A 25300-nucleotide genomic window follows, 5' to 3' on the forward strand; every position below is an offset into this window, starting at 1 on the left:
AACTGTGTGCCAGAGGGGAAGGGGTGGGGCCCTGAAGAAGTGGGGGGGGGTGGGTGGGTAGGAGGAGATGGTGAGGGGGGGTAGAGGAAGGGGTGGGGGCGATCAGGGGGATCGGGAGCTGTCTCACCTGGTCTCACTCCCGCCAGCATTGGCAGTGGGTGGTGGGTGAACGCCATGCGGGGGGACCTCGTCTGGGAGGACAGGGCGCTGAAATCGAATTTCCCCGGCTTCTTAAGAGAACTAGGCGATGAGAGTCCTGGCAAAAAGGGGATCAACAGAATGGCAGAACAGAGACGAGGTTTTAATCAAACATGGCTGCTTTTTCTTACTTCGATTCTACTCAAAAAAAAAAAAAAGAAACTTATCACTTTTTAATTTGATTACAAGAATCGAATGATTATGATTGACTGAAATCAATGGACTGATCGATTGATTCATTCATTGATTTGTTGATTGGTTTAACATACAGATGGGTTCTCACAATCTGTCTGTCCAGTACTCTATGTTTGTGTACAGTCAGCGGGCTGTACCATGTCGGTCAGATTGAGGGTGGGGGTGGGGGGTTGAGGGCAGGGTCCGGTGAGAGGCCATGTTTTGAAGCAGAAGGGGTTCAGAGCGAAGGGAGGTGACGGGAGAAAGGGGGGTAGTGGTAGGGGAGGTCGGGAGGCTAGGGAGCTAGTGTCAGGAGAGAGGAGAGCTGGGAAATGCAATGGCGGTCCAACTACGGTCACCACTTGAGTGATTGAACAACACGGCAAAGTCCTACTGACTGGTTTTACTCACAGGACGTACCACTGAAATCAATTCATAGATCTAACTGGTCCCAAACCACTGTAATCTCACACCGTGAGTCTGGTGTGGCTACAGTCAACAAAACACGCCAACCAACCTACTTGCTGCACTTGTCAGGATGCCTCTTTAGAATGAATGGGTTCTTGGATGGCCTCATATCTGTGCTTTTCAAGCTAAAGCCAGCATGAGCTGTGCGGCTGCATATAGCTGCAGAAGAGCATGCCAAAACATACATCAAGGGATCCTCTGATGTAGTGCCCTTCTGCATATCTGACGGCCAGGTATTTTATGTTACTGCCTTAAGACGTACAGTATTTCATAAAGAAGTGCTTTCTGAACTCTCTCTCTCTCTCTCTCTCACGCACACACACACACACACACACACACACACACACACACACACACACACACACTCACACATATACACAAGCTGTTCAGGCTGGGTGGCGAGCACCGGGCAATCTGCCAGTGAGAACTGGATGGGAGAGCGGCAGAAAGATGGAAGGAGTTAAGCAGGAGAGAAGCGGTGACGGCATGGCCGACACACATAGACAAACATATTAAAGTGTCCCCCTCTGTCTATAAATGTCGGTTGAGGCTAAAGGCCTGCATGAAATATCCCTCAGTTTGGTAAAAACGGGCACACTAAGTATAGGCCAGGCTCACCAGTGGACCAGAAACATGGCCAAAAGTGTGAGAGCTACAGATAAAAGAGGCTCTCTTCTGTGATCAAGGCCTCGTGTGGTGGGTGCAGAGGGAATTTATTTTGATGTATGGTAATCCAAAGGCACAATTTAGACTTTCAGGGTTTGAGGACGTGCGCCAAATGGTGTATTTGACCTCTGACGGGAACCGCAATGTTGAATATATACTGAAATTAAACTCTGGAAAGAACAATCCATAAAACAGAGAATAATGAGGAAGTAAAAGTATAGAAAAGTACATCAGCGTGGACACACAGACCTCATTACTTTTCTCTGGAACATTCTGGACTTATGTTTTGTTTGTTCCAGATTCGGTTGAGAGAATACAGTGATAAACAATCTTGGCTGAGCAAGAGCCCCATAAACTACTAAACGACACAATATTCACACATATAAAACAAATACACTCAAATAAAGACGTGGGTAATTTCAACATGGCCCAAAGAGATGTGGAAATAGATTTTATGAGCTAAGCATATAAAGTCTAACAGAGCAGATTTCTGAAAAGCTTTTTTTTTTTTTTAATGCTACACTGGGAAATGTTTTATCACTATTTACCCACAATGCTCATAGGCAGCATGGGCACAGCTGTGCTTGTGTGGGCACTGATAAGTATAGAAAAAGGTGGGCGCCGGCACTTATGTTCAGCACGGCACATCATGTGACACATGTAGGTGGGAGGAGCGGATACAATAAGCAGGGTGAGATGAATTTTATTTACTGGTAGAATAATGAAAAAAAAAAAGGCTAAACACAAACATTTTTATTTTATTTTCTTACAACCATTGAGGCCAGTAAGTACACAGAGGTGTGAAGCCAAAAGGGCACAAGATGTTTTTAATTTTATGGAGATAGATGATAATATTGCTTATTTTTGTTGTACAAATGCCTTTACTTTTATGTGTATCTAATAAAGAAAATAACAAGATAATCCTTTTGGCTGTTTGTGTGTTTTCAGGGAAAAAATTATACAATGAGACCAAATTCTTTTCCCAGGGATCCAGAAAAAAGAAAGACAGAGTAAGAAAAGGAGCTGACTATGTATTATTTATGTAATTAAATATATTAATTAAATCTGGAGCACAGAATGGCTAAAATACCAGTGATGTAGCATGGCAGGTCACTGATTTAGAATCATGTTTGGCCAATCATTGAGTAAAAGCCTAGTCAACAAAGAAATAAAAGTGAGTGAAAGCACAGCTGAACACTCTAAAACAAAAAATTTCAAGAAGATAAAAAGTATAAACCATTTGCAGCAGTCAGCAGATGATTATAGTGTAAGCTAGTCATCCATCTGGCACTGATATTTTACTTCCGATGGTGTGTTTGGAATACTGTTTGGTAATATATTACAACCAGTTTAATTTATTGCATAGGGAGTACACCTGCTGCTGCAAAGCTACTAGAGGTGGACGACCTACTCAGATCCTTAACTTAAAGCTGTTACAACCAGTGGATCACATTACTTGTATATGAACAGGCTTGATGGTAGTGATCAACCCACAGATAATTATCACCTGACTCTGGAGTTCCCCTTCGCTCTACAGAGCTTTATAGCTGCGTTTAACTTGTTTTGGTTTTCCGGCCTGTAACTTAACTGTTTTGGTTCACTCTCACTGCGTCATTTCCAGCCACAGGAGGCAGCTGTTTCCGCCGAAAAAAACCTCTAAAAAGGCACTGGATGCTTCCTGTTCTGCACCAAACTGCAGCCAGGCACAATTAGCAGCTAGCTGGTGAACAAATTGGAGTGTTCAGCAGCTTAAGAGCACGATATTTTTTCTCAGACGTTTGTAGAAACCAAAATTAGAGCTAAAAGGAGATGGAATATTGGATATTGATAATAGGTCAGTGTTGTGCTCACAGCTTGTTTCTGCTGCCCCCAAGTGGCAAAAAACAACCTGATATACAGGTGTATATGTTTGGTGTGAACCTCCTCCTAATCAGGATTATAATACATGAAATGATATTGTAGGTTTAAGTAAATGGTAGTAGAGTAATGCCACATTGTAACATACTCAAAAAGTACTGCATTCAAATTTTTACTTAAGTCAAAGTACAACTGGGCAGCTTGCTGGCTCGTTAGCACTGCCATCTCACAGCAAGAAGGTCCTGGGAAATTCAGGGCCTTTCTCTGTGGAGTGTGCAGGTTTTCCCTGCCATGACACAAACATGGACGGTTAGCAAATTCTCCTGTCAGTGCCCTTAAGGCCTTGAACTGGAGTTGGTCCCTGGGTGCTGCACAGTGGCTGCCCACTGCTTCTAACACTTAAGATGAGTTAAATTCATTGAATGAACATTTGGGGATCGACAAAGGATAATTTGTTTTTATGGCTTTGTTGCTAAAACACATATCACTTTTGACAGAAATACACTTGTAGGTGCTGCAAAATGAAGCCTGGGGTTTGGATTAAAAAGTGGCAGACCCTGAGAGGATAAACAATGCAGTTGGCATCTTTCAAACATGCAGTCAGATCAGCTGGACGCACCACCTTGGAGCACCCCAGGAGGAGTGGAGGTGAGCAGGGATAAGAGCCACGCTACAGGAGGGACTTACAGCTGCCCCTGGAAAATGTCCAGTCAGGAAAATGAGATGGATGAAGTAGGACTGAGACTGGCCAAGAAACGAGACATCAGAGGCTGTTTGTGACCACACAGAGAGACCTGCTTCACAAAATCAAGCTATTGGGCAGACTGCACTCTGAGCTGACAGAAAGCAACACACAAGGCTTCAGCAGGACAAGGGGAGGCGGACCCAGTGTTTTTACACTGATGATGCTTCGTGCTCAAACACAGTCACAGTTGACAGCAATGTTTCCCAGATGTTGAACTTTTTAAATGATAATGTTGACCTTATTATCATCACTAAAAACTGCACTACAGAATTATTTCCTGTGTGTATATATTTTTTATTTTATTTAATATTTTATCCTGTTCCATTCTGAATGTTATTAATTATCTGTATATATGTTGTACTTTATGTGTAGCATGAAGAAACTATGATTCAATTTCACTGTACAACCCTGTGTTTTATAATGACAATAAATGACCTTGATTGATAATTTACGTTAAGAATATTATTTGCACTTTCCCAGTATGATATAATATTATTGTATTATAACTGTTGATGCATTTCAAGTTTTATTGTAATGTATGTAATGCATTCTTCTTCTTCCACTTCTACTCCATGTAAAACTTTAAGTACAATATTTTCCTTTGAAATACAGTGTACAAATATAAAGTAGCATTAAATAGAAATACTCAAGAAAAGTACCACACAGCTGTGCTACAATGGGCTACTTGAGTAAATGTACTGTTCACAACTGCAACAGGTGAGTCAGAATCTCAGTCATGAAGCACGTAGTAACAAAACCTGTGATTCATTCGGAAAAACTAACACAATAACCACGTTATGAACTTTAAGAAATCTGTTAAATCTGAGTGAGTCAGGGTAAAATATATTATTTCCACTAGCATTTCGGTTCCTTACTCACACTGTTAAAATCAGACAAATTGAGCTCAAATGTGTTGTGGATTCAATGCATCCCTGCAATAAAGCCTGTTGTGCTCCAGTTCCCCTGTGGTATGTATAGAGATGATTGCGTGCCACTGCAGTACAAGTTCAATTATAACCAGCTTATTATGCATAAACAGCCTTAAATTATACATATTGTTTTTAGTCTCTGTGATATTCCCTAATTAGTCGGTATCTTGCTGAAATATCTGGTACGACGAGGCTTTTCAGTGAGGAGCAGCAAATGAGGCCCAGATGCCCAATGAAAGCTTTGTCTGATAAAGCTAACAGAAGTTACTCTGATCTCTCTCTTAATCTGTGTGTGTGTGTGTGTGTGTGTGTGTGTGTGTGTGTGTGTGTGTGTGTGTGTGTGTGTGTGCAGACTCACACACACACACACAGTTGTTTGTTCTACATTATTTCTGTGTCCTGCTCCTGGCACACTACGCAAGCAGACTGGCAGCCAATTGCTCCCATGACCCTCTAGTCTTGCCACGCTAACAAGCTGGCGACCACACAAACCCCCTAACTGTCAGAGAACTGGTCCACTAGCATGTGCACAAAAAAAATACAGACACAAACATACACACACAAAAGCTCACGCACTCATCATTCAGGTAAGCAAGAAACAATATGCATTAACAGAGTTGTGTCCCTCATTAACTGACGACCTCGCACATCATTAGCACTCATAAACACTGAGGTAATGTGCTTCAGGCAAAGCAAGGACACCTTAACAGCACCACAACCGCATACACATCACAGTTTTAAGCCCATAACACCGCAAAAATAGGTGGAATTCTCTGTCAATATCACAAATACTTGGGAACCCCCCTTTACTGAAGAGTTGGTAGTGGGATTTCCCACCACTGAGCAGCAGGAGCAAGCAGGCAGAAGGAGAGAACGGAGCAGAGCAGAGCGGGAGACAGCAGACTTAATGATGAATTACATGATCACCTGCTATGCCTCAGAGCTTTTCATTCAGGTAGAGGATCACCTCCAGAGCGGGCAGAGGCGGAGGCCCTCCCCTTCCCTCTTCCTCTCTCCTCCTCCGCCCCTCCTCATCTCTCACTCCCAACACCACCACCACCATCACCAGAACAGATGTCTGCTGTAACCCAGTAGCTCCCTTCGCTGTAGACACATGGAGGCGCCATCTGGACCGGAACGCTGCTCCTCTCCAGATTGGGGAGTGCGTGCGTGTGTGTTTATGTGTGTGTGTGTGTGAATGTAAATCAGAGAAAGAGCTTAAATTTAGTTGCGTGTGCGTGTGTGTGTGTGTGGTTTGTAAATGTGCGTGTTAGTGAGTAAGCATGTCTCGGAGACAGAAGGTGCCTTGTGCATTGATGACACACCTGAGTGCCTTTAGTCGTGTTTGTTTGGGTCGTATGTTGTTTTTCCTGCGCCGTCTTTCAGAGACGGTTGAGTCAGGCCTACGGCAGGTGGGACACCACTCAACAGCTCTGTCTAAACAACCGGCTGGATGAAGCGGCTAAGGCTAGCTGCTACTCGACAAACCCTCATTCACACGCACACGCACACACACAAAAACACACACACACACGCACACACCCTCCTCCTCCTCCTCCTCCTCTGTGTCTTTCAACGCTTTCTCTCTCGGGGCTTGACAACAAAATTACAACACCCAAAGCACTTAGCTGGATGTTGCTGACAAATTCACACACTGCCTCGGAAACTCTGTTTGTATGCATGTAGCGTGTCACAACAATGTGGTTCTTGGATATAATAATGTACATAATTACACATTTAAAGGGACAATCCACCCAAAAATCCAAAAATACATATTTTTCCTCTGGCCTATAGTGCTATTTACCCATGTAGATTTTTGGTAGTATTGGTCATTGCGATGTCTGCCCTTTCTTAAATATAATGAGACTAAATGAGACTCGGCTTGTGGTTGTCAAAGCAGCAAAAAATAAATTTGGAAAACTCAGCAGTAGTGTGTCTTTCCAGAAATCATGACCCGGTTACTCAAGATAATCCACAGACTATGTTGTGAGCAGTAGTACACACATACTTTACTCAAGTAAACGCACAGGTACTTGTGTAAAAAAACACTCTGGTATAAGAGAAAGTACTGATTCAACGTCTTTACCCTTGTAGAAGCGAAAAAATGCTGTCTCTGAGATTACTAAAAGTATAAAAGTAAAAATTCACTTTCTGTGGGACGTTTCTAATGGATGTTTGTGTGCAAACCTAACTGCACCTCTCTCTGCAGTTGAGTCTCCCCCTCTGTTTATTTTTTTTTTTTTTTTTTATGTTGTTGTCATCTTGTTATGTTTGCTGTGTGTGATATGCACTGATGGATACACTAATATATAATTTCCCACGAATACGTTAAAACTAAAGTAATGAGCCTGAAAATATACGAGGTAGAAAATATGGATGTTTGTGTTCAAATGTAGAGTGTTAAAGTAAAAAGTTGTCAGAAAAATAAATATTCAGGTAAATTAAAAATTGTGCAGCAACGACTTAGTTACTTCCCATCTGTGGAAAGTAGTTCCTACATGAAACTGCTTTCAATAAGGCCTGTGGATTATCTTGAGTAATCGGGTCATGATTTCTGTTGAGTTTTTCAAATGTAGTTTTTGGTGTTTTGAGCACCACCATCAGTGGAAAGAAAACAACAAATAAATAATAAAATTAAAAATATGTATTTTTGCTTTTGGATTGACCTGTCCCTTTAAAATACAGTGGATTGTTTGTCAGACAGTGTATGTCAGGATAACAGTAATTTGTGTTTTTCAATGCACCAGGGATGTCTTTATTCTCCTAGATGCTGATTTACAACAACATCTTTGAAGCAGACAGGCGGTGGATGTTATGGAGCTACTGGGCTACCAAAAGGCTTTGGTAAACCCCACAATGGACAACAGCAGACATCTGGTAGAAACACAACCCCACCCAGCGGCAGCATAGCCAGAGAACAAGACACAAGAGAGGGATGAAGAGAAGAGAGGAGAGGAGAAGAGGACGAATGGAAAATGCAGAACAGCTCGGAGAGATCACAAGAAGTGCAAACAGACTTGAAAAAAGGACAGAGAGATGTGTATACAAGTTGAGGGTGGTGTGAGCTGAAGGAGAGCATGTATACATGTACACAGTATAATGTTTAATGTTGTTCTAACCATGGTAAGGAAACTGCACTCCATCGCTCTCATGCTTAATCTTCCTCTCCTGCACACTGGCCAAATGGTGCTGCACTGAAAGGCCAAACAGGGGAGAAGGGAAGAGTTAACAATGGAAGAGGGGAGGAGAGAAAAAGACAGAGACAGAGAGAGGTATGGAAAGAATGAGACAGAGAGAGAGAAAGAGGGGTGGTTAAATAATGGGCAACAGGGGATTTTAATGTTATAGAGTGCAGCAAGTGTCTATAAAATAGTTACATCATTACTGCTGGCGGTATTAAAATGGCAGCATGTGAGTGGGAGTGACGGTTATAAATTGGAGAATACATGAAAATTTAGCAATTTAGCAGAATCCCCAAAGCCAAATGCTAAACCCAAGAGATATACATTAAGTCTATTGTAAATGCATTTGACATGGTCCCCATCATGATGGTTAAAAATGCTGTAAGCCAAAGGGTGAGTGGTTATGATTCAAGAGGTAAATGGGTGGTTATACTGGTGCTGCTCTGCTGCAATACTCGAGAAGACGACACACAGGGATTTGGATGGTAAAACTCAGAGGGTGTCTGGGAAATAATGTGAAAGGAATAGTTCAGACATTTTGGGAAGTAAGTCACTTGCTTTCTTGCTGAGAGTTCGCTGAAAAGATTGATACCACTGACTGTATAGTAACGTAATCGTGAAGGTGCAGCCAGCATCATCTACATCTAGTTCAAACCTTACAAAAACTCCAGCATGACGACAGTTACCTGTTTTATGGCTTAAGCTGTTTAGCTTAGCTTAGCACAAAGACAGGAAATGTGGAACCAGCTAGTCTGGCTGTTTCCCAATGTTTCTAAAGCTCACTCATCAAAATGTTACATCTTCTTGTTTTACAAAAATGGCAGCCTAAAAACAACATGCAGGCTAGTTGGTTCTCCTTTCCCAGCCCTGATTATTTATCTGCACTCAACCAAAGCCTGTTCAAACATGATTGGTCAGTACTACTCCAACCTGAGACCAGAACCGATATGCATGTCTTGTTGTCCATTCCTATAGCCTTGCATACTTATATGCAGGTTTCTGCAACTTCATATTTACTGTCAATCTTCTTGTCTAACTCTCAGCAAGGAGGCCAGTAAGTATATTTCCCAAAATGTCTAATTGTATGATACATTCAAGGTGTCAGTACACTAGATTGTTACATTTTTTTTAATGGCCTTACTTAGAAAGTCTTATGAACAAAATAAAACATAAAAGAGACATTTGTGCCAACGAAAGTCTATATGGCTTTGGGAAGTTATTTCTGTTATATCTAATGTAGTGGCTCTGACCAGGGCTGTGACGATAACCACATTACTGGAATACTGCAGTCGTGAGATGCCTACTGAAGGGTTGAACTCATTACTGTCAACACTCAAATTTTACTTTGAAGAGTCACTCTCATGCTATTCCATTGTGTGATGTGTCTGAGAGTAGCGCACTGATCTATTAATACATCTTTGGTTTGGGCATCATGGGATTGCCAGTGGATTTATGGATTCTCCAAAAAGACCCTGCAGTTAAAGGCTGGATTATAAAGCTTCTGACAGGTATATGATCGTACCGGAGCTGGTTCTGTAGAAGTACAATGCTAGCATTAACATTAGCTTTACGTTAACCTTTCCCGCTCAGCTTACTTTGAGGCTAGCACCCGTCACTTTTTCAGCACTTGGAAAACAACAAATGAGACTTTTCTTGGTCTTGAAGCTTTACTGACACACTGTGACCTGTACTGTACGATTACTGCAAGCTTACTGCTAAGTTTAAGCTTCTCCTCTGCTCTGGGCAGAGCATGTCACATGTCTTTTAACCTTCAATAAAGTCCAATAAAAGCTAATTATTTGGGCAGTTGCGGTAAACCACCATCCTGCTAGAATATGTCGCCTTTTCACCTCGGTCAGGAGAAATCCATACCGTCACAGCCCTAGCTCTGACAATCTTGGACATCAAACTCTCACTCTCTCACACACACAATCCAGAAGTTGAACTCAATGGATGTTAGTGCTTACGCCATAAGAACTGAGCGAAATACATCCATCTCTGCCACTCGTCTCACTGACAACTGACAAATAGGTCATTGTGCTCAAGTTTGTGGTCTGAAGGGTCAGTTCAGCCAAAGCCAAAATATACACATATTTTCACTCTTTCGGGGCATAAAGGCAGTTTTTGGTTTTATTTGGAGAGGTTTGGAGATATCTGTAAATGAGACTACTGCCTCCACCCCATCACAAGAGAGGTGCGGTGCTCGTGTAAAAAGTTATACTGGAAAAACTTGACAGTAACGTGTCACTTTACAGACCTCACTAGCACGGAGTTTAGAATATTTTTTTGGGAGGGGTTTGAAAATGGTCCCCAGTGAAAAGTATTCTCAGTTACTGGGACACTGTCTTCAAAAAAGAGTGAGTTTTTCAGATGTCATACACTCAATTCCATGGAACAAGGGTGGTGGCTTCAGCAGAAATCTCAAAACCTCTGCAACAGCTGAAACCATCTGCATGTTGTAACCGCTAGGAGTAACAGAGAAAATATGTTTTTGTTTATTTTGGGTAAACTGGCCCTTTGTGTCCCTGCAGCATGTGAGAAAGCACACTGTAACCTGGCCGCGGCATAATGACGATCTCTCTAACTCAAACGGGCCTGTTCTGCTCAGTGGGGGCGGGGGTTTAGGTTGTAAGTGGAGTAGAAGTTGTGAATGGAAGAGGGTGAGTAAGAGAGTCGGGATGGTGAGGGCGTCAGGTGATGGAGAGAGGGGTCAACACAGTACAGATGCAAAGGTGTGTGTCGGTGGAAGGAGGTGGAAGGAGCTGTGGCTTCTGGTCCATTTCAAATCAGTTAGAAACTGATACCTGAAAATATTTGGATTAAAGCCCCTGAAAACACATTTTCTCCATCATCATTTTACTTTGAGTGATGGACTTTTTTCTCTGGCTCGATTCGCTGCTAAAATAAATAGAATAATCTTTTCTTTTTTTTAATTAAAGACCTGCACACAGTGCTGGTACAGAAAAAGTCACTTAACGCTGTCTTGTTTTGCTGCAAGCCAAACGTCAGTCAAAGACTGAACTGAACTGATGTCAGCCATGAAAAAAAGATCAATGAAAAGTATAATTAATGGATATTGTCTCATTCTAAAATTGGAAAAAGTATCAAAGTCAAGTATCAATCAATACGTTTGACAACCTTACACACCTTTGACACACTTCCGTGCACTTATTGGGATTTGCAATACTACTACTACTATTACTACTACTACTACTACTACTACTACTACTAATAATAATAATAATAATAATAATAATAATAATAATAATAATGATAATAATGATAATAATGATGATGTTTTTCTTGAACTTTAACTGTTGATTATTTAGTTAAGAATATTTAAAGGAATAGACTTTTACTTTTACATAGACTTTTACATTTTCTTGCTGAGAATTACATGAGAAGATTAATACCACTCCGATGTCTCTACAGTAAATATAAAGCTAATACCAGCAGCTGATTAGCTTAGCTTAGCATAAAGACTGGAAACAGCTAGCCTGGCTCTGTCCAAAGGTAACAAAGCCCACATGCCAGCACCCCTAGAGCTCACTAATTAACATGTTATACCTTGTTTGTTTAAGTCATACAAAAACCGAGGAAGTTACTATCCTCAGCCAAGAAATACTCTGGCACATCACCCTTCTCTGAAACCACAATGTATCATTTTACACTTTGTACAGATTAAACACACAAGACATGTAAATTAGTGAGCTTTAGTGATGCTGGTACATGAATTTTTTTCATCTTTCGACAGAGCCATTCTAGATGTTTCTGCCTGTTTCCTTTTTTTTTTTGCTTAATTAAGCTAATCAGCTGCTGGACAGTAGCTTGACAGCGGTATATATATTCTCATTAAACTCTCAGCAAGAAAACAAATAAGTGTATTTCCCAAAATATCAAACTACTCCCTTAATGTCAGAGAGAAAAAAAGTTTCAGGGGCTTTAAAAATGTAACAGCCAGTGCCTTAAGGACAAAATTTGAGGAGCCTTCATTGAAAGCATTATCCATCAAAGTATTATGTTCCTTTATGGGTAACATAAAAATCATTTAGCAGATTTTGTGTCTGAATTGATGTGGACCTCAGCCCAGCTCCGTGACAATCTGATGGGAAGGTTTTAGCGGGACTACCTGCATCCACATCATTAGGCCAACCGCTGGACTGAGAGCTGCTGCCGGCCGCCGGGGAGCGGCCTGAGTAGAAGACATCGTCCACCGGGCTCTCCATCTCACTGTCGTCAATGGATTTGCGCTTGTTGGAGCTGAGAGAAAAAGAAGAGAGGAGGGCGTTATGTCATTGTTGAGGAACGAGAAGAGGAAGGAGTCAGAAGGATGTCTTTTTATTCAGAGAGTTTGTTTTTTTGTTTTTGTTTAACTTGCATGTTAGCCTGGATTCTCTGCCACAACTAATGGATAATTGGAGCTCTAATGAATGCACACATATCATCTGTGGGACATTTGAGGACAAATATAAGTGCTTATTTATGCTGGAGTCAGGCATGTGTCTGCATGGAATCAAGAGTTATAAAAATTCTGAATGTCAAGGTTTCCTTCAATGTTTTGTTTTCTTATTATGTTTTAGCCCGGGGGGGACAATGCAACACAACTGGAGACAGCGAGACAAACATGAGGCCAGAATTTATTCAACATGCTGTATCCATACTGGCCCGAAGCAGCCTCACGCTAGAGATTGAGCGCAGAAAGTGTGCATGGTGATGCTGGAATGCCTGTATGTGTGTTTGCAGATTCTTATAGGCTCATACATCTGTGACCAATAAAATAAAGGGGGTTGTGAACGTACAGTGTTTCACTGCTGGTCCAAAATGTTTAAATATGTGTGCGCTCAAGTGCGTATCTATGTGACAGCATGCGTGTGTGGCTTTTGTGCGAGTGTGATGCAGGGGTCTGTGTTACATTAGTATCAAGGGAGATATTCTGTAATGAGTGTAACTACCTCCGTGGGAGACTTGCATAAAGCTCCATTTCAGTCCTGCAGCGTAAGATGAGCGAGAAGAGGACGACAGAGGGAGCAAGGGGAAATAACGGAGACAAAAGACAAAAACACAGACAGGGTGACGGACAGATCGGTGGGAAAAATGAGAGGGAATGAGAAGGATTAGAAGTGAAGAAGGAAAAAGGGGGGGGGAGAAAGGGGAAAGAAAGACCACAATCAAAAAGCAGAGTAAGCTAAGCATAAAGATACAGCAGCGTTAAGAGGTTATAGAAATAAGAAATGAGGAATATTAGTACAGAAAAAGAACATCTGGAGCATCTGTGTTGGTGTGTGTACCTGGTGGAGGGGGTGGAGGTGATGGAGCGCCGTCCCAGGGTCACCTGGTTGATGTTGTAGTAGCCGGGGCTGTCCAGGTCTGCCAGGGAGAAGTTGGGGCCAGTCGCTGTAGCAACAGGGGCTGAGGAATTCACAAACACACAGAGACACAAACACACAGATAACACAGGAGAATAATATCAGAACATTTGTAAACATGTATTGTAAATAATCATGACTTTATTTTCTAAAAAGATAAGGCTGGTGTTGTTCTATTATGTAATATTTTGCTCTCAGAATGGCAGTATCAGTCTGGTGATCCCCCGACTCTTTGTCTGGCACCGCCATCAGATCAAAAAGTTCGCTTATTCTGGGAAATATCTACTTGATGGCTTCGCATAACATTTAGTACAGACTTTCATTGGGCCTCATGCAAGAATCACTTGTACAAACAGTTTTGTTCCTAAGTGGTGTCACTTGTCATATTCACCATTTTTCTCATATTTTGGTTGTATTTTGAGTGGTCGAGACATGCTATATTAGTATGCTGTTATCTAAACCAAAGTATTTCACTAATGACAGCATATTTCATTGGTTTGAAAACATTCTGAGTTTGGGTATAGTTAAAAAATGATCAATACCGGTATTTGTACATTTTTCAATGCCTGTTTTATAAGATCCATTGAAAGCAAATCTTTAGTTAAATTTTTCAGCTCATATTTAAACACTCAAAGCAGTTTCATACCAGAAAAAGGTAAATTTACCACAACATGGTTAACCTTAAGGTTAGATTTACTCATAAGATATTGAAATTTGGTATTGAATATCAAGGCATTTTTTTGATGCTTGATAGAATTAAAGCAATTCGGTTGGTATCGAAGTATCAATAGTTCCCTATAGAGGAATAAGATATATCCAGCTTTGGTCATACAGATAATAACAATATGAAAAACATCATATCAACCTTGTCCTTTAAACAGTGATCTATCTCTTAAAATCAAATTCTCCCAACAAAAAACGTTGGCTATGAAGTGTGTGAGGGATGCTGTTATGTGTACAGTGTTACAACAAAGAGACTGTATTATAAGTGTCCCACGACTGACAGGGAGTGTGTCGTCTACTGAGAGATTGACAGGGGAAATTATAGCTGTGACTCACTCTGCGACACGCGGACCAGCTCGGCTACGTTCCACACCCCTGAAGTCACAAAGCAGTCCTGAAAACTCAAGTGGCCTGGGTAAAAAAGACAGGAAAAAAGAGTGTGTGTGAGAGCTGACTGCATACACCAAACATGCATAAAATTACACACACACACATTCACAAGACAGACAGACCAGTATGCGCACACACATGCAGAGAGAGCTGAAAAACACATGTATGGAAAAGCTCGACATGCTGCCGGTGTCATCCAGTGAGACCATGTGTTTTCTATAAGATACAACAGGCCTGTTGGTTTGGACATGTTCATTTTTTTTGACTGTTGACAGTCCAACACACACAACCAATCAGCTCCAACAAGTGAGTATAATTTCCACACAGACAGCTGCATAATGCATTGTGTATTATGATATCCATGTATATATCATGCACATGCATATGAAAGCTATATATATATGTTGGGGGTACAATGATGCATAGTAATTGATATTTGAGCAGTAATACAGACACACACACACACACACACACACACACACACACACACACACACACACACACACACACACACTACGGTACTTCTATCCTTTGAGAACCTACCTGTGTTTATTATGGGTCTATTTATATTGTAACCTAACACTTAAAAGTAAAATTCTGGTTTGGGTTTTAATCTCACCTCTTTGGTCAATGACTCTATCAGTTATGACTACATTGTAGGGATGTAACAATATACAGAATATCACGATATCGTAGTAAAAAAAAGTCTCAATACTGTACCAAACTGTACCAGAACATATAGAATATTTTTATTGTATTTTATTAAATTGTAGTATTATTGTCTGGAGAGCTTTTGGTATCATTACATCCCTAATTATGTTGTGTTAATCGAAGTCATTGATGAGATCTGGGAATACAAAGACATGACTACAACAAAGTCATTGTGTTCAGGACGAGAAACATGCATGGTCCAACATTCAAACAGGTTGTAAAGCAAATAGTTGAGCCAGATTATCTAAACTGCTTTTTTTTTTTTTTTTAGAGTTAAACCCAGAGTGAGTGTACCTGAAATGTTGGTTAACAGCATTTATATATACGTGTAGGTCTATAGCTATGGCAAGCAGGATATGTGAAAATTAAGGTTGTAATGATCCAAATTCATGATTTGATTTGATTTGTCATAATTTAATTAAATTCAAACTTTTTTTTTTTTTGGCCAGTGACGGTTTTGCAGATCCTCAGTTTTATACCGTGGCAACTGTCATTTACATTTTCAAATTCTTCTTTAAAAGAGTCTATATGGTCTCAAGTGTGATATAATGACTGGTAAGCAACACTGTGTTATCTGTGAAGTGTTGTTTTTTATTTACAGATACACACCGGATGCTGCAAGAAGGCGGACGTGGAAAGAAAAATATATACTGTTAGAGCTTACAATTTTGTCTTTGATATTGATGATTGAAACTGAAAGCTCTTTTCAAATGATTTTCGATTGAATATTGATTAAACCTATGTGGAAGTCCAATATTTTTCAGTGAAAAATTTGCTAGCGAACTAAAATTTCCCAAAACAAAACATTGTCAGAGTTACCCAGGGTTACCTACGTCTCATCACTGACAGGGTTCTTTGAGCATGTTTGTGCTCCTCCATGACATTTTGTGTATATGCCGCTCTGAAGTTTTGTGTGTCGAGTGTGTGACATTCTGCTCTGTAATGTACAGGTCTATGTGGTCTGTGTATAAAGGACACCCAAAGATCCACACCCTTTCTCCCTTCTTCACTTCTTCCATCTCTCCATCTGTCCATCCATCTTTCCTCCCTGTTCTCTTCACCCCCTCACCTCTCATTTTCTTTTACCCCCCCTTTCACTTTTTTCTCTCGCTCTCCATCTCTCTCGTTCGTTCCATCCCTGTCCGGGGTTAACCACAGCGGGGACAGCGCATGAGGTCAGTGCTCAGCTCGGCAGCGGCCATGTGGTTCCCATCTTCCAATAACGTCAGTGTGATTTATGAGTGGCCCACCACAATCCCAGCACAGCCCCCACAGTACAGTACAGTACCATCAGCTCTCCTTACCATAATAAACTTAGACCCAACTCTGCCGGGACACACACACACACACACACACACACACACACACACACACACACACACACACACACACACACACATACAGAGGCCTGTATGTAGGGACAGTGTGTGCATACAGTACACTCTTAGAAATAAAGGGGCTAACTAGAACAATAAAGGGTTCTTCAGCTTGTCGCCATAGGAGAATTATTTTTGGCTCCTAGTAGATCCTTTTATAAAAGGTTCCACTTGGATCCCTTGCAGAGGGTTCTACCAAGAACCCAACATACAGGGTTATACCCAGAATCATCTGTGAAAGGTTTCACACCAAACCCACTGTGAGAGGTTCTGAAGGAGAACCCATCTATGGTGTAATGGTTCCACACAGAACACTCTCTGGGGGTTCTATCCAGAATCATTCCACCTTCTAAGGGTGCTAACAAGAACCCATGCTGGGGTTCTACTGAGAACTCCTTTATATTATAGTACAAACAACTCTTTACGAAAGAGTTCTTCGAGGATTTCAACAACCCTCCATAAGGGGGTTCTCTTTTATATTACAGCACACAGAACCCTAAGTATAACTCGTTCCTCCAAAAAGGGTTCTTTGGATGTTAAGGGTTCTTCATGGAAACTTTATTCTTATAAGTAACCTTTGATGAATGCTTTGTTCAAAAAAGAATTCCTCAGAAGCAAATGGGTCTGGGTAGAACCTCTGCCCTTCACTAAGAACCCTTTTGGAACCTTTATTTCTAAGAGTGTATGTGCATGTATGTCAGTGTGATTGTAGGTACGTCCAACATTTTTATGCATGCACGAGTGTGTGTGTGTGTGTGTGTGTGTGTGTGTGTGTGTGTGTGTGTGTGTGTGTGTGTGTGTGTGTGTGTGTGTGTGCAAACTGAACGTGCTTGTAAACGTACCATTTGGTGGGGGCTTGACGTCTGTGTCTCCTTGCTGGTTTGAGTTGTCTGATTGTCCTGATTGTTCTGAAAGAAAAAAAGAGAGAGAAAGAGAGACGGTTGGTCAGGTGGACAGATGTCTGGACACTACCCAAGGTGAGGGGGCAGGACAGCATCAGAGGGAAACTCGTCAGAGAGTTGATGGGAAATGGCGCCTTTTTTCATTCTTTCCACTGAAGAGAGACAGACACGGGGCTGAGATTAAAGATGGGAGCATATTTCCGCTCAGGTTGAAGCTCAGTTGAAAGTCGTAAAATGAGCAAAATCAGAAGGTTAATATCCTCACTTCTGGAGTCTGTCACTGTGGGAAAATCACTTCTCGAACTTTGTCAAAAAAGCCTCAAAGAACTATTCTGTTTGGAGTGTCTTAGGAGTACTTGTTCTTTTTGGCATAAAACCCACTTTTCTCTCTTACTATACATCTCTTTCAGGGACTCCCACCCACTCAAATGTACACACAGACTATTTTATTTAAGTCCTTAGACAGAATAGGTTGGGTAAAGTGCTAGAGGTCTTTAGAAATCTCAGCTTTTCAGCCTCTTTCTATACCTTTTTTTTCCGGGGACTTTAAATACACACTGCTTTAGTTAAGGCCTTGTTGGGTAAAGTGTTAAAAGTCCCTAGAAACCTCAGCTTCTCCTCTGCTGAATTGTAACTTAAGGGGTACTTGTAAAAAGTCCACTTTTGGATTCTAGGTATTGTTTGGATTGCATCTCCTATGTGTGTTTACATTAACATCTATAGGGTCAGGCAGGCAGAGAGCTGCCTGCTTCAGCTAGTTTTGTTTGGCACGCTGGCTGCCATTCTTCTTCAGATGCGTAATGCAGCCTCGTGGAGTTTTATGGTTGTATCATATATACCATTCAGGCCAATTACCGCAGAGCACTGAAGCTTTAAGGCCGTCCTGGGCCAAGTCTCCCTAGCCAGAACGTGGCCCCCTTGCAGCCAGTACTAGGCCCCCCAATCTCAACATCTTCTAAACTCAAATCAGCGTCCTAATCTTGGGTGGCATTAGTGGACGACGTGCCAGCAAACTGCTGCACTATTCAACCCGTCTGCGCGTTGCCAAAACCGAGAAAACAAAAAGAGACAAACAAAATCACCTCATCACTCTGGGTCAAAAAAGAAGAGGGAAAAGCACAGAGGGATAGAGTTTCTTTTTTCTCGCAACACTCTTCCCTCATTTCGCGAGAGTCCATCTTCACGTCCTTCTCCCTCAATTCCTCTCACACTCGTTCTGTCTCTGCTTCTCTTTCTCTCTCGTGCTGTCGCTCTGTGGAATCCTGGCAGCCATCTTAGCGCTTGGCAGCCATCTTAGCTTTGGCGGTACCCATGCATTCCTGCTAGCTGACGGCACACCCACACACACACACACACACACTCACACACACACAAACAGACACACATGCTTGCAAAGCACACTCTCTCTCTCACACACAGACCCAGTGGTCTTAAAGATAAAAAGACCTACAGAGGATATGCAATTCAAATGGAGTGAGGATAAAACCACTAGGATGTTTGTCTGCAGTTCCTCGAGCGTCGTTCTGCCCGCCCAGTGGCGTGTTACAGAGCGTATGAGTTTAAGAAAAATGAGAGATGACCGCGGATGTCAGACGCTTTCATAAAGTATAAGTAAAGATGGAAACAGGAAAATAAAGGAATCATTCAAGCCAAATAAAGTGATCGCGTACGATGAACCCAGAATGAATGAAGCCCGAGGCCTTTCTTATCGCGGCAGTGCTCAACCCGACAATCCTGATCACGCGTTTCACTTCAACCGTTAAAAACCTTTTAAACCTGTATGCCTCTGAAAAAAAAAAAAAAAAAATCTCTCTTGCACTATGTGACAGTTTCCAAGCCAAAATTCAGTGCCTAGTTGTCATGACAACAGGGATGGCACACCACAGTTGAAGTCCCTAATGATGAGTGGTTGTTGAAGCCTGTGTGTGCATATGTGTCGCTGTTTGGCCTGGCAATTAGTTCGAATGAAGATAATAATATAGCCCACTGGCATGAGCTCAATGTGTTGTTTTGTTTAAGTATTTCTTGGCACCGAATAAACTGGCGGCCACTGTGATACACTACAACGAGGTGGACTTTTTACTATATCGGTCTCTCTGCATTCTAAGGTGTTAAATCCTCTCCAGTTACATTATCAACCACATTTCCTAACTCGGCTTTCATAACTTTTCAGTCTTCTTTGGCAAAATGTGAGCAGACACCCATCTCTACGAGTTGTCGGTGGAATGCTGGATTCCTGTCTACCAAAACGGCAAAAGATGGATATAATGGCATACTACAAGAGGAGAAGGGGCGTGATAAAGCTTAAGAAAGTAGTTCCATTCAATTATATAGATCCTATCCCTCACTACAATCTGCCATTTAATTCAGATGATCTTTGAGTTCAGTTACTGGTTCCCAGTCTTTTAAGGTTGTGGGCCTTTAAATGAGGTAATGTCTACTTGTGACACTTTTTGACCAAAACGACTGTTTCATTTGAAGATTTTTAGAGCTCTAAAACAATGAAAGTATGCTGTATCTCATAAACAAAATCAAAACACTGACCACTGTCACACAATATGAATGGAGACTGGAAACTGTATAGCAAACCTAAAGGGTCAAAGATTATTCATAATAATTATAATAGTCAACTTGATTTTAAAGGCATTATGTTCAGCCTATAGTTGCCTATAACAACCTGTGGACAATTTCTTTATGAAAAAGACTCCATGACCTTTTTTCCAGAAAAATCCAAAGGATGTGACAGTCACACACAATCCAGAGTGCCTCTTATGGTGCCAAAACACTACCAGAAGTTAGCAGTGAAATGGAGTCCACTAGATCATAAATGGCCGGCACTCACCACCACACAGGCCTAACTTTACTTGTGTCATCTGTCTACATGATGCCAGTCAATCATGTTTAGTCTTGCATCTGCCTCGTCACTGTTTTGGTTGATGGAACTCCAATATTCACTCTTCTTGTAGTCCTATATTTTGTCTTTACCAACTTTTGAAGGAAATCATTAAATGCTCCTCTGTGGTCACCAGCTGGTCGTCAAGTGTCAGTGTTCAACAGCCTGCTGCGGCTGAAAACGGTGCTGATGAGAGCTGTGAGGGCGATACAACAACAACAACAGGCACGTTTTCTGGCCCTCAGCAGCAATGTTGAGGGCCAGAAAACCAAAACAATGAAGTGAAAGATGCTAAAATGTTGCATGGAGCTGAAGGGGGTGCGTTTGTCTCTGTGAATGACACCTGTCAAATTACACATAGTCATTTGATCCATTTTTCACGCAAAAATATTTATAAGTGCTGCTTTAAGGTTGTAAAATTCTCTGAATTCAGCATCTTAAATGGAAATATCTTCTGGTTTCTTTACTCTTCTATGACGGTGAACTGAATATCTTCGGGTTTGACAAAACAACACATTTGAGGACGTCGCCTTGGACTTTGGCAAACATTGATCAACATGTTTCACTATTATTTGGCACTTCATAGACCAAAAAAACTAAGCGATTAATCAAGAAAATAATCATCAGATTAATCAACAATAAAAATAATTGTTAGTTGCAGGCCTACAGTGAATCAAAGCAGCAAAAGAAGCAGTGTTGTCTTCTGCTTTTCTGAATGTGCTTGTAACAGTCTTTTACATGTAGGATGACACTGACAGCTCCGTGTTGACTGGAGATGCTACTGTGATTTTTAAAATCTTTCTCTCCATCTACTGGCGTGGAGCGTACACTGACAAAATAATACAAAATGTACTCTTGGTTATGGATGAAACGATTACAGTTTCACAATAAAATTCCTGATGATTTGTGTTGTCGTTTCAAACTTTAATGATCATTAAAATGGTGTCTGATTTCCAAACTAAATTTAGCAGACGTAGGCAACAACAGGGTTTGTTTTGTGTCAATGAAAACAATAACACTGAAAATCCATTTCTAATTGTTGAGAGGTTTTTAATTCAAAACTTGAAATGAGTTCAGCGTGTATTTTAGTACTTTTCAGAAACTTTAAAAACATTTTAACAATACCATGATAATTTTGGTCACTGTTATTGTATTTCTATTATTATTTCATGCTGTTTCATTTCTACACTGGAGAGACAGAAATATGTGAATGTTAATATGGATGATAACGTCCACTCATCCCCTCACCTATAACACACAGACATGACATTGGCTGAGGTATACAGTATGTAACAACATGAGTATTTATTAACATGCTCACTCAAATGCTTGCATGTGCAAGCACCAAACATGGATACACATGCCTCGGAAGCACAAACATGCTCTTGCACACACACAAACACACACACACACGTTTAAACACCGATGAATCACCCTTATCTCCTGCACACAGTCGCCCCAAGGCCCCCTGCACACGCCCCGCCAGAGATAATACAGCATAGACACACACAGACCATCAAATATACCATGCTATCGCTCGAATCACACACACACGCACACACACACAAAAACATGCACACAGTGAGTTCATTTTGTGTCTTGGACAGTATACAGTGAGTGCTGATATACTCCTGTAGTGTATACACAAAAGTTAACACAGGCTATACAATTATCACACTGCAGATGCAGACAGAGGCTACTAACTCACACCCAGGCTAATGTACACACACTGGATATCACACTTACTTAATCACGCTATTCATCATACACAGACACAAAAACAACACACCACCACACATTCACACCCACACATACACATACACACAAGTGGAAATCATTAAGAGACACTTCAATGTAAAATTGCATACACATGCTCACTCGCTCAGAATGCAGGCGGCCATTGCCAACACTAATGGACTCATTTACTGTGCGCACATTCATATACGAGTGCACATTGCTCACACAGGCACTTTTTCTTTTTTTTTTTTTGCTAATTTACAGAACAGCTTAGAGTGTTTGTTTGTGCATCACAAGCACACATGAGCAAACAGGCCCTCTGTAATCTAATGTGCACTAAGTGAAGGGGATTTTTCAGACTGATGACAGACTATAAAATCAACATCACCCGTCCAACACTGGAGATAAAATATAACAGCTCTGGATGTTAAACCTGATGATGGTTGAAAGGAAAGCATCGACATTTTCATAAACATGTTTTCACATATTCAGTGTCAGCATCTGATGATGTATCAAAATTAAATGTGGAACTGATTCTCACAAAAGAGGGAAAAATCTTCAGCAGAAAAGCAGAAACATTTAGTAATATGCACCAACTTCAGCTTCCTTAAATCAGTAACATCACATCCTTTGTTTAGATTTCCCTCTGTGTCTCCCCAGCTCTTGTTCAATCATTAATGCAAAATCTATTAATTTTCAGAATAAAGAACTTTCTCCTAACCACAGTCAGACACGCAGGCTCATACATTCACATACTGGCCATGTATTTTAAGCCCGGATGAAAGGTGAGTAAGATAATTTTTGCATCAAAATTAGCTTGTATATGCAGGCTTTTTTAAACATAAAAAGTAAACCTGCTAGAAATAGCCAATTGACCCTTTTCCCATAGAATAATCACAACTGTGGTGTCCTCCTTAATAAATATACATATTTTGGGCTGTGACTTGTTATAGTGACTTCCCAATTCACATTGATTAGAATTTTCATTCTGTTCATCTCACTTCAGTCATTTTTATTGCAGCAAAATGGGACCCTGAAACAAACAGACTGACCTGATGTCATAAAAACCTAATTTTTGGAACATGACTTATACTTAAGACTAAAAGTCAGGATATACCAGCCTCTGGCTCATCGGTTAAACTATCCTTTTTAAAATCTGTTTCTAGCAAGTCTTCCAACTCTACACAGGTGCAATATTAAATTTGTGTTTGCCTGTTTCATGTTAATCAGAGTTTATCAATTGTGTGAAATAACCAGCAATCGATGTTTACAGTTACAGTTAAACTGAGAAGCTGTGAATGGAGCCTGGCAGGAAGTCACTGAACTCCATGTCCAGAGTGTGCATTTTCAGAGAAGAGGGCTTTTGTTTTCAGGATAACAGGTTTAACTTCACATTGACAGACAACTGACATTATAAACAGCTGATTAAACTCCAGTGTAGGACTCATCGTCGCTTGTTATCGTCAAATTACAACACTGCACTCATCGTGCGCTCCTGCAGTGTCCCTGCAGCCTACCTGAGTTTCTTCAAGGGGAGGAGGGGGCTGGGGGGAAACAACTTCAACCACAGACTGTATATTCATTAGTATTTAAACCTATTTAATATACAGTCTATGGCTCCATCTTGCTATTTGGACTGCAGTACTCCTTTTTGAACATGCAATTGTTACATATTGCTCATTCAAACCCTCAGATCGACAAGGAAAACAATGCTGGGAAAATGTTCAAGTGACTTTGTCTTCTTACTTAAAACCGCTGTTGGCGTGCCCTTTGGGCAAAGTATTTGCGCTCTTACTGCAGTAAGACTAGACTGCTATAAAATGTGAACATGACCCAGGTCATATATAAATACATGCAACTGCTCAGATTTGACAGTCAATATAGCCGCAGCCTACAGCCCATGACCCCTCTGACTCCGCGTCTCTGTCTCCACCCTCTGCGCGCTGTGTCATTTAAGGATAACTCCCCAGACACGGTTCAGTTCACAGTCAAATGATAGGGGCCTCTTCCGTCGACTGCTCCAGAGCTCTGCGGACAAATCTACCACTGTTCTCTCCCTCCTCTGTCCCGCCTCTGCCTCTCTTTTTCACTCTCTCATGCTGTAACTTCTATATGTCCATATGAGTTGTGGAGTATGTGGGTACCAGCAGCAGCTTAGGCTCTGGGTTACTGTGGGAACGCAGCTGTGGTGTTACGTCCATACATCTCTAGATGTGGTGGGGGGGGGGCAGCCCTGATTATACTGTACTCCATACATATGGACACATATATACAGTATACATGGCCTCATGCTGATGGAAGGTGGATGTAAAGCAGGCGGCGAGCAGGCAAACTGCACTGACTGACTTATATATATATACAAGAGTGTAGTTGAGTTTAAGTATGTGTGGCTGCGCAGTCTCATCCCCTCTCCCCACCCCCACCCCCCATCCACCAGCCTCTGGATCAAGAAACCGAACAGCCTCCCCAATTGGGTTTCGCTTAAGAGGTTTATCGGTATGTTGCTAAACATTCTGACCTTTTTTTTTAATCTTTAATGCGCTTAAAATGTTCCAAACCCTCCTAATCCCCACGGCTATCCCACACAGATGTTCACTCGGCTCTTTTATTGGACTTCATTTCAACCTCTTTTTTTTTCGTCTTCTCCTTCTCCTCCTCCTCCAACACCTCCTTCATCCTCCCCACGTCGCTCTTCTCCCCCCACCATCTTCATTCGCAGATTTGTTTCCGGTTTTTTGAAAACTACTCATCGCCCTCTGATCAACTCCCCCTCCCTCCCAGCCCTTTGCTTCAATCTTCTACAACCAAAGCTCATCCTGACCCTGGTTTATAAGCCAGTGGTTCTTATTGGGCGCTAGTTGATGGTACAGTATATCTGCCCCAGGAATGACCCCGGGCGGCTCATTGTGGCCGCCTTTAGGGTCAGCGAAATTAACACAGTTGCGACTGAAAGACACTTTCTGCAAAGATTTGTCTGATTTTT

At 41.4% G+C, this 25300-nt stretch overlaps 1 protein-coding gene across 15 annotated transcripts in view; it reads right to left on the minus strand.

Moving 5' to 3' along the window:
- The window catches only part of nfixb (nuclear factor I/Xb), a 172431-nt gene that overhangs the window by 14773 nt on the left and 132358 nt on the right, over positions 1-25300 (minus strand). For 5 of the 15 annotated variants that reach the window (XM_084744828.1, XM_084744822.1, XM_084744823.1 and 2 more), the window contains 7 exons: positions 17628-17693; positions 14645-14719; positions 13508-13628; positions 13172-13207; positions 12349-12479; positions 8157-8231; positions 128-256 (listed from right to left, as the gene is read on the minus strand). In XM_084744828.1, coding sequence (XP_084600954.1) covers positions 128-256; positions 8157-8231; positions 12349-12479; positions 13172-13207; positions 13508-13628; positions 14645-14719; positions 17628-17693 — 633 coding nt within the window. The remainder of the gene's footprint in view (positions 1-127; positions 257-8156; positions 8232-12348; positions 12480-13171; positions 13208-13507; positions 13629-14644; positions 14720-17627; positions 17694-25300) is intronic. The other 10 variants (XM_084744831.1, XM_084744837.1, XM_084744825.1 and 7 more) reach the window with 7 other exon arrangements.

The sequence above is a fragment of the Lutjanus erythropterus genome, chromosome 19 (assembly GCF_056507025.1).
Source record: "Lutjanus erythropterus isolate fLutEry1 chromosome 19, fLutEry1.hap2, whole genome shotgun sequence".
Taxonomy (NCBI): Eukaryota; Metazoa; Chordata; class Actinopteri; order Lutjaniformes; family Lutjanidae; genus Lutjanus; species Lutjanus erythropterus.